Source organism: Apostichopus japonicus, chromosome 17 (genome assembly GCF_037975245.1).
Source record: "Apostichopus japonicus isolate 1M-3 chromosome 17, ASM3797524v1, whole genome shotgun sequence".
NCBI lineage: Eukaryota > Metazoa > Echinodermata > Holothuroidea > Aspidochirotida > Stichopodidae > Apostichopus > Apostichopus japonicus.
In genome coordinates, this window is record NC_092577.1 from 17,679,022 (window position 1) to 17,689,606 (window position 10,585).

General features: G+C 44.3%; 1 protein-coding gene across 1 annotated transcript; it reads left to right on the forward strand.

Annotated features, from left to right (window-relative positions):
* Positions 1-871: 871 nt before the first annotated feature.
* Positions 872-6,128, forward strand: LOC139984904 (uncharacterized). Its single transcript, XM_071999031.1, has 6 exons — positions 872-953; positions 1,274-1,373; positions 1,780-2,039; positions 2,369-2,592; positions 3,772-3,931; positions 4,511-6,128. The coding sequence occupies exons 2-6, from the start codon at positions 1,291-1,293 to the stop codon at positions 4,669-4,671; spliced, it is 888 nt and encodes a 295-aa protein (XP_071855132.1). The 5' UTR covers positions 872-953; positions 1,274-1,290; the 3' UTR covers positions 4,672-6,128.
* The last annotated feature ends 4,457 nt before the right edge of the window (positions 6,129-10,585 follow it).

The following is a 10,585-nucleotide window of genomic DNA, read 5'->3' on the forward strand; positions in this document are numbered from 1 at the left end:
TATCTGTTGCTATGTTTATATATTTGAGTCCATTCAACTGTAGCAGTTACTCTCAGCTTGGTCACCAGTTAATTGTTACTTTCATCAAGCACTATGCAACTCTCTATGGCAATGACATGATTACATACAATGTACATGGACTTGTGCATTTGAAAGAGGATGTACAACAATATGGTGCATTGGACAATGTATCCTGTTTCCCTTTCGAAAGTTATTTGGGACAGATAAAACGAATGGTTAGGAATGCAAATTACCCCTTACAACAAGTTATTCGACGTCTTTCTGAAAACCATGTAGCATTTCCTACTAAAAGCAAAGAACTTTTTGAGCAGCCCCACAATGGTGGACAGATTCCTGAGACCATGGTAACTTCCTCACAATACAAAGTACTCAACCTTCAAGATTGCACTATCAAAATATCTATGGGGGACAACTGTGTTAAAATTGGTGAAGAAATTGTTCTTGCCAGAAACTTCTTTGTCAGCGATGGCAGCAAGTTCATCTTATATGAAAAGTTTTGTCACAAAGAAAATTTTTTCACATATCCACTGGATTGCACCAAACTTGGCATATTCAAGATCAAATTACTCAGTGGGAAACTAGAGTATGCTCCAATCTCAAGTATCCTGGAAAAATATGTCCTTATTCCTCGGAAGAAAAGCTTTGTGGTAGTGCCACTCCTCCATTTTTGAATTTGTACCGTACCTGATCATGGCTATTCATTATCATGATTACTGTCTTTCAGCATGTCTGATACTCAAACTTTCTTGGTTGTTGCCTTTGCTGGTGAAGACGGTGTAGGAGTCATTCCATCGCAATGGAGAACTGGCGAAAGAGAATGCTTCTGGCCACCATATAAATCTTCTCTACAAGGTTTGAGAAGGCAGTCAAGTCAGTGGAAGCCCCGCAAGCATCTTGGACGAGACATACCATTCGGGTTCTGTCAACAACAGGTATTGTAAACACAATTAATTCAAATGAAAGTGTAAAATGATTTGCAATAACAATGTTTCTTTCAATAACATTATGTTTTGTGGTTACTTTGATGGATCAAGGTGCGAGACCACAGTATCTCACTGTATAGTGTTGTAAATCTCCACGACGTAAATGTTGAAACTGAGAAAAGTGTATCTTTCTGTACATGTGTGTTCTGTACGAGATTAAAACCTTTCATTTACAGATAGGACCATACCACTGTATAGTGTACAGTAGTTTACTAGTTCATCACAAATGCCCACTATCAAGATTGTTTTCAATTGTTTCATTTCTTCAGGTTCCTATGCACGGGCAATGATCTTATTGACAAGGGCTGAGGAGACTTCAGACTTAGCTACTGAAAATGAAGATGAGAGGCCATCAAAGCGCAGGAAGTTGTAAGTGTCCAATATATAAATATGCTAATGTTCGATTTCAATATACCAAGCAAAACTGCTACAAAAATAAATGCAGGTTATACTGTACATTCCAAAATTACCATCATTGATCTTTCTCATAGAGATGCTGACAGTGAACATACAGTACAGTCTCACTCAAACAACTTAAACCAAAAGTGCCATCCTTACTGACTTAACAAGTATGAAACTCAGAAAGTTCAGTAATATTTTATGAACTCTAGCTCCATATTTAAATTGACCTATAATCAGCTTAAATCATATCGGACATAAAAATCCCATATGTTCAAATCAGACACAATACTCTCAACATGGATGTTATGGTAAAGGTATGTTATGGTATCTGTGATGTACTTACTCAATGTCTATTTCCTTTTCATACTCATAGGCAAAATCGCCGGTATGTGTCTTCCTCTGACGACACAGAAGAAGAAGCTGAGAATTTCACCCTGCCTCCACCGATTCAGCCATTGGTTCCCCTCACAACGCCATTGACCTCCAATATAAATCCTCAATCACAGAGGCAAAATTTTCCTGATGCTGTCGTATCACCACTAAGTGCAAGGCACTCTACCGGGTCTACCCAGTCACTAGCAGGGTCCAGTCGGAACATATCTCCCATGTCAACCCCAGATTTGATTGTTAATGGTGTGTAGTAACGTAAATTTAAACAAAGCATTGTACATGATCTGCATTTGCAAAGGTTCAAGTACTGCTATAATGCACATTTCTTTGACCTGCTGACCAAGCCTTGGTGACTGGTAATGTGGCAACCATGCAAACTATTACTCCAGTTACTGTTTACTAAGGCTAAATATTTCTCTCTTTTTCTTAATTACTGTACTTCTGTGCCAGGGAATGCAATGTATATACAGTACCAGTCTGCTATTCTCACATTGCACTTCCACTTCAAAGTGACTACTTTTAACATCTGATGTTGCTTTAACGAAACTTTCTCTGATTTTGTCTCTTAACAGCAACTCAGAAGAAGATCCTTATGATTTTGGCAGAAATAAAAGCTGAAGTAAGGGACCTGAAGCGCCAAACAGTTGCAAATTCCCATTTAATTCAATCCCTTAAGACCTCCCATTTGGATTTGGAGGAACTGCCAGATGATGTAAACTTGCCCCTTTCATCTGTTCCACTTCTGACAGCTCTGGATGAACTTGCCCGGACTGATTTTAATGTGGAGAAACGTTTGGTAATTGCCCATACTTTGTCCTATGTAAGAAGGAAAAATACATACACTATATATAAATAAATAGGTTGTACTGTATGAAATAAGAACTTACCACTTACTAATATAGCTTAGCAAATAACGAGGGTGCGTCAATTATGAAGTATTTAGCAGACTCGTCAACTCTCCCGGTTTTACCGGGAGACTCCAGGTTTTTACCCGCATCTCCCGGTTTCATATTCTATTCTCCCGGTTTTTTAATGTTTCATCACTTGCGACATTTCTGAAAATAGCCAACAATTAGTCCTATGCTTAGTAATTCCCACAGTAACGCTGAACAGGAAAGGCTATTGAGTGTAGTTCGCAAGAACAAGACAGACAGTCGGTTAAGTCTCAAGCTTGATGGGACTATCTAGCATACTAGCCATGAAGTTACAGTACCCAGAGTCCACTGTTCCCTGTTTCAAATGGAAGCCTACTAAAGAAACCCTGTAGAAAGCGAAGTCAGCTGCTGCAAACTACAACAAGAAACACTGATTGGAAGATTCTCTCACTGTATTGCATAAGTAGACTAGGGCCTATACATATTTAGGAGTATTTATATCATTTCAGTTGAAAATGACCAACCTCCCGATTTTCCCCTTGTGCTCCCTATTTTTTGGCCATGAAAAATGTTATTCTCCCTATTTTGGGGGTCAAACAGGTTGACAGGTCTGATTTAGTAAACCTTGTCAATTGAGCTACATTAGCCTAGTCATTTACCGAACCTTCCACTATACTATTGAAAAACCTATACTACAGTAATACATACCTTATCAATGGTAGAACCTTGAAAATTGTAGTGCCTGCACAGTAAAGTAATCGTTACTCGATAGTAACGGCATGACTTCTTGCATTGTTTTTGCGAAGTCATAGAAGTAGTTGTTGTCGTTGTACGTATAGACATTATTTTTTTACAACAGGTATTCAAAGTTGGACAGTTCACGATATAATTTGGAGCAATATTACTTTAGACGAATACAGGATGTGGAATAAGCTATTGATTTATGGTAGATTGTATCACTCACTGTCTCGTGCACGTTTCTGGTGTAAAATAAGCATGCTGGAAAAAACGTCAAGTTGAAGCTAGTTGGAGCATAACGCAGTCCTCAGAAAATTCTGGCTTCCATGAAGACTCAAAGATTCACAACTGTTTTCTTCCAGATTTTGACACTGTCGTCAGTAGGTGGGCAGATCTTGCCTGTAGCAGTAAGGAGGATGCTGCAGGAATTGATCCAAAATAATGTAGCCAAATGCACTAATTGGACAGGTCAAGGGGAGAAGTTGGCGTTTAAGGACCTGTTCCTTCGAAAAGTTTTAGAAAGTTCGTACAATTTGTTGAATATTTGCTTACTTTACATTATGTACGCCTTACTTTTTGCAAAGCTATTTTCCCGTATCTATTTGCTTTATTGTAACGAGAACGTCCCCGGCATCGCTTTCGATTGATAACGGACAGATCCACGGCCAAGAAAAATTCAGTAGACAAGCACTTAGGCCTATTATGATATGCATATTAGATAAGGCTATTAGTTGATAATTGTATACCAAGATATCTTCGGCAGAGACTTAATTCATATATGCTTCACCTTCAATACTAAGATTATATCATGCTATAATTTGGGGCCAATACAGAATACCCTAAAGCCCGCAAATGAACTGACGAACGTGCTCCGGTACGTGGGAGCTGCAACATGGGGCGCGAAACTCGTGGCTCACACACTCAGGAAAACTACCTGGAATTTGCTGGTTTCATGGTTGGAGTTCATATTAAAAGGACGAAGTTCCCTTTTCTCTAAAATATACACAAACGATGTATTATTATGAAGAACTTACCTGCATGTTCTTTCAATGTAAGGAACTAAAAGGTTTCTTTTTGACTTTCTTTTTTTTTTAACTGTAGAAGCTATAAGGAAGAACCAACCAACTTCCAACTCCACTGCAGTGGAAATACAAAGGGAATTTGTAAAGTTCTTTAAAGGAGCCTCTGATAGAGAGGGGGGACGTAAGGCAAGACAACAACGCCACTTCGACGTTCAGTTTGGCTCTGAACAGGAGGAATAACCTTTCGTTATAGCTGTATCCTTCGGCAGTTTAATATATCTGCAGAAATAAAAGCCATGTATACATGGCTTTTATTTCTGCAGATATATTAAACTGTTACACTTACATTGTTACACTCTTCATAATTTTCTTGTATTGCAGAATCTACTATGTTCCTCACGTCAGTTACAGCCATGGACTCACTTCATGCAATTGAAATCTCAATTTGTGCAGTTTAATTGCTACGATATATGCAAATGCATGCTTACCATGCAATATGGTCATATATTTTGGCTCATCCTTTTGGTAGTATTTTACATATTTAACCACTAGTCAAGATTTATCACCAGTACGTCCAATTATTGCATATACTGTATCTCTCCCCTATGATACTTTTTGTAAGAATATTTGGTTGTTATACTGAGTTTTCCCTCAAGAGAAATACTCTTCAGTCGTAGTATTGTTTAATTACATGTGTATTTAACGAAACTCTAGCTCATAATGAGATGTAAAGGCCAACAATGCGAGGTACGGAATGATCATGATATTCCGAGCAAAGGGTTCAAGTTCTCCAAAGTCCCTGATATTAATGCCCTGGTATAAAAAATAACAAATTGGTGTCCCTGTATTACCAAATAAGTGGTGGCCGGGGGGGGGGGGGGTACGGCAGGGAGGGTGAAAGGTTCCGTTTGTAAAAACATGTTTTCTCATATCATATCAATCCGGTTGCAAAGTCAACATATAATGTACTGATTTTGCTTTATTCTTGTTGAAACAGCTTTGTGATGGTCCACAGTATAATTAAGCAAAAAGTGGAGGGAACGCCGAGCGCATTGTTCCTTTCTACACTGTTTCTATTTCGGCGCACTGTGGGCGTCTTCATTAGATATTATGATGGCAAGTGTTTTGATAAATTTGCTTCACTCTTTTGCTTCATTCTGTGGCTTTATCAAATAATTAAAGTTAATTGTTCATAAATGGCTAAAACATCTGGTAATTAAAGGAAAATGCATTAAATTAATAAATTGTGACAATGTTATTTCAATGCTCCTTGTCTTATGTTTTTATTAAAATTTTGGTTTCACTTAACTGTCGTTATATCTGGAATACAAACTTCTAAAAGTTTTGTTGTCCCCTACAGTGTTTCTGGATATTCAATTAAAAAACTTTTCGAAAATGTCCCACTTAAATCTACACACATGCAGTGACTAGTTTCCAGCTGGAAATGTAATGCGAATTCCATATTTCATCAACCGTCACAACTTTTGAAAATAATCTATTTGACTATTACAGCCGGGTCTCAGTATAAATATAAAGTATAAATGGGAGAAAAAAATAATTGAAAGACATCGGCATACCACCGACAATACACTCAGTATACGACTGTGGACGAGCCTCGAATTGCGGGCGGTCCAGCGGCGTGCCACCCCAGGGCTGCTGATTTGCCGTCGGCCAGCCGCCGGTGGGCCTGCTTTGAGCCGCCGGCGGGCCAGCCTTGAGCCGCCGGCGGCCCGCCGGTGGCCCGCGGTCCGCCGACTTGCCGTCTGCCAAATCTACGGCGGCCCGCCGGCGGTAGCCGCCGTCGGGCCGACTTCGGTGCCGAAGCCGGGCCGCCGTCGGGCCGACTTCGGCTTGCTTGCTGGGTACTTTCAATAGAAAATAACCAGCAATGGCCCTTGTGGAAAAAGCAATACACTGCATTCCGAAATATTTTTTGCTTTTTACGTGACCCGCCATGCGGGATACAAAACGTCACGGCCAAACGCCACTATCGAACCATCCCATTCTGACAAACGAAACTCAGGTCAAGCGAGCCAAAAAAAAAATACATACGCCCGCCGACCTGCAGAGACAAAACGCCCAACCACCCACTGAAACATTCAAAAAACCACAAAAGGACGACCAGCACGTAGCGAAACGAAACACCCCTCCCCAGCACACCACCGTCCAAAAAAGGCAGCCCCAGATAAACGGCGAAATCGCCTTCAATTTCAAGGCGAATGTCAGACTTCACCGCCTCCAAGACTGCCTGCCAACTGGCAAATTCCCCCCTAAAAACAACATCACATCTTTTCCTCCAACAAGTTTTTCACAACAGAATAAACAGAAATAATACGCTGCAACACAGCAACAGAACAAACTGGAGGATCTGCCCCATATAAAAAAAAACCTGTCCTACCGACCAGGAACGGTCTCCCGTTAAGCGGTCGGTCCAGGTCTGAAACTCCCCACAAGCATAAAACAAAGGAACAATGCCAACAAACATGGGCAGTACTCTCTAAGCTGTCACAGCCGGTCCTCGGACACAGTCCATCACCCAATCGCCAATGACACCTTTTCAGATTGGTCACCAATCCTCCATGCAAGATCACGGAGCCTGCAACCATTTAGCCTTGAATGCACCGAACGCCATACTTCGGCAGGATAACGTCCCTGTACAAAAATTGCATTCAAGGCTCTATCCCGCAAGGAACTGTGAACGAGGGCCGGCCGTGACAGGTCAAGAGGGGGCAACTTAATACGAGCGGAGCAAATGACACGCACCACCCTGCTTGGTGTACTACTATGCGGTTCTCTGTTGCTAAACAGCGCCGGAACCCATCGACGCAAGTGCAACACGCCCCAAAAACGTACACATATGAACAAGGCCACCCTGGGTCATTTACCGCTACAAACAATTGCTTAAATAACAAAAAGGTCAATTTACTTGCCAGATGAAGCCCCCCTAGCCCCCTTCTCCAGTTTTTGGTACAATATCGCCCTCTCGACAAGCTCTGTACCACCCGACCAAATGAATGGAAAAAACGCCCTCTCCAACCGCACCAGGACGCGACGCGGAATTGGGTACGCCGCGCCCGGGTACCACAAGATGGGCGAGACAAAACGATTAATGACGGTGATTTTCCCCAAGATCGAAAGCCAGTGGGTGCCAAAGGTTTCGAGCTTGCTCTCAAATACCTTAAGCCCTCTCGTTCCAGGTGACATCACAAGGTGCATCGTAGCCGAAGCAGTTACCATTAATGTTGATATTCTGATCCGACCACGATGCACTGAAGGGTAAGTCTCTGTTTCTCCAGCTACCAAGGCGAAGGCCCTTTGTCTTGTCCGGATTCAACTTCGCCCCGGTAGCTCTCTCAATAGATAAATCCTGCGAGAGGGCACGAAAGGGGCCCAGACTCGAAACAAAACACGTGACGTCATCTGCATATTGAACGCATTTCACTTTGGCACCCCCTGGCACAACGAATGGAACAAGTATCGGGTCCCTTTCCAAAAGACGGGAGAGGTACTCGCTAAACAAAACATAAAGTACTGGAGACAGAGGGCACCCCTGGCGCACCCCCCTCTCTACGTTAAAAACCTCTCAACAAAACCCATTTACAACTACAGAACTGAAACATTCCTGATACAAAACCGAAATCCATTTACGAAAATTTGGGTGCAACTGAAACTTCTCCAATACATTCATTAAAAAACCGCGATCCACCATGTCAAAGGCCTTCTGCTGGTCAAGAGAGACCAATGCACATGGCAGATCACGCTCAATAACAAAGTCAGTCAAGTCGCGCATCAACCACAAGTTCTGCTGGATGCAATGACCCTTCACTGCACAAGTCTGGAGATCACCAACAAGGTGCGGCATAGCCAGTGCAAGGCGGTTGCACAAAGCATATGCCAGCAACTTGTAGTCCACATTTAACAAGGTGATCGGGCGCTTGTTATGAGGATCCAATGGGTCGCCAAGCTTGGGCAGCAAAGTAATCATACCAAGACGCTAACTTTCGTTTAAAAGTCCGTTTTGTTTTGGAAGGCGTCTTCGAAGACGGCTTTGATGTCGGGTCCGATTATAGCCCAGAAGGTTCGATAGAACTCCCTCGGAAGCCCGTCCGAACCCGGGGACTTGCCATTCTTCATCTTCGAAAGCGCCTTCTAAAGCCCAACAGTGGTTATTCCGCCCCCCCCCAAATATCATTGACCTCATGGGGAACAGTTTTTGAGATTCCCCTCAATAATTCGACCTGTGCCGACATGTTGACATTGCCACGCGTAAGCAAACTCGAATAATACTCTTTGTACACGCGGACAATGCCGTGAGGGTCGGTAACCACGGTCCCATCAGTAGCGCGCACTGATGCGACTCGTCTGTCACCCGCCGATGAGCTAACGGACTGGTAAAACCTCAGTGAAGGGCGCTCCTCGGCCTCAACCGCTTCGACACGGGCCCTGACGCGGGCACCGTGGTACCTTTCATCTAGATAAGTCTGCTAAGCGATGACAGCCGAGGGGTTGCCAAACTTCACCTCCGCGCACAGCTTCGAGAATTTTTCTCTCCGCCGTCGTGCGCGGGTCACGCAATACAGAATTGCGTAGCGTTTGATGCGCAACTTGACATCATCCCACCATTTGGGATGTAGAGGCAAAGGCCGGCTTCAATGTTTGCCATCCTTTGTACCTGGTTTCGAAACCTTGGCGGAACTCTGCCTCGCCAAGAATCTGACAGTTACGCTTCCATAAGCCCCGCCCGATCGGGAAAATAGAAGGCAAAACAAAACGTGCTACTACAGTGTCATGGTCAGAGAGCGGACAGCTCAGCGTCTCGCAAGCCGAAAATTTAAAACTTACGGGCGCATACACTCGATCTGTCCTGGAGGCATCTTCTCCGTTGGGCCTCACCCACGTATACACCGTACTACACGGGTGCATATGCCTCCAGGCATCGGCTAAAAGGTGTGCCGAAGTGAATCTGTCCAATTCTGTGATCCCAGCGTCAGGACCAGCAGACATAGAAGCCCCGAGTCTGTCAAGACCCGGGTCTGGGACACGGTTAAAGTCCCCGACCATGACACATGGTGCACTAGCAGGAACAAAGGAAGGCAGCGTGTTAAAAAAATCTCGTCTAGCAGAAGACGAATTGGGAGCATACACAGTACAAAAGGAGATATTACCCTGTAAATACTTGAATAGAATGCAAACCAATCGGCCCTCGTGGTCCGTCTCCACCCTAGTGACAAAACCCGACTGACAGGGTGACAGAAGGATAAATAGTGCCACAGGATGAAGACGAACCAGATGAAGCATGCAGCCCACCACCCCACTCATAAGCCCATAGAGGGACAACTTCCAAAATGTGTGCTTCTTGCAGGAAAACGCAGTCGACCTCCATTGACTTACACTAGTGGAAAATGCGACTGCCCTTGCGATGATCCCTCATGCCATTCACGTTCAAAGTGGCATCTGAAAGTGTATGGGCCATGAGAAGGCAATGAGGCAAAACTACGCCGACGACGATTCCGTAAGCTTCAAGCGCGCCCTAAACGACATATCGTCGTTTGAGTCGTGACTTGGAGCCGACCTTTTTAGAGAGGGTTCCCCCATCTCTTCGTACCAGCTCGTCCCAGTGGCACGTATCGGCTCGATGATCACCGAGTCTCCGGAGTCGCTATCAGACAGAGCCTACGGAGACTCGATGACAACCGAGTCTCCGTCAGACAAAGCCTCCAGATCTGGCGATATCGGCGCCGGACTGGGGACGGATTTGGACGAGTTGATGGGGAAGCCGGTGTTTTTCTCGGTGCGGGCACGGGGTTGGGGTCTGCAACGACCGGGAGGGTGAACCAGGTGCAGGGGAGGGTAAAACACCACCAGATTCCTCTCCCCTCGTAGGTGCGTCGGAACTTGACTTAACCCCACTCTTAGTCCTAGAGACAGATGAGGAGGGACAAGCGCGAAAGACATGTCCCTCCTTCCCACAGAGTGAGCACACAACCTCGTTCGGGCAAGCGCTGCTATCATGCCCAAGACGAAGGCAGCGCGCACATTTTTTGTTCGGGCAGTCCTTGGCTTCGTGCCCGGTCTCCCCACACCTGAAGCAGGTACGGGCTGACCGGGACACCGCACGTGGGCTTTATGCCCTGCAATAAACAGGAAGGAGGGA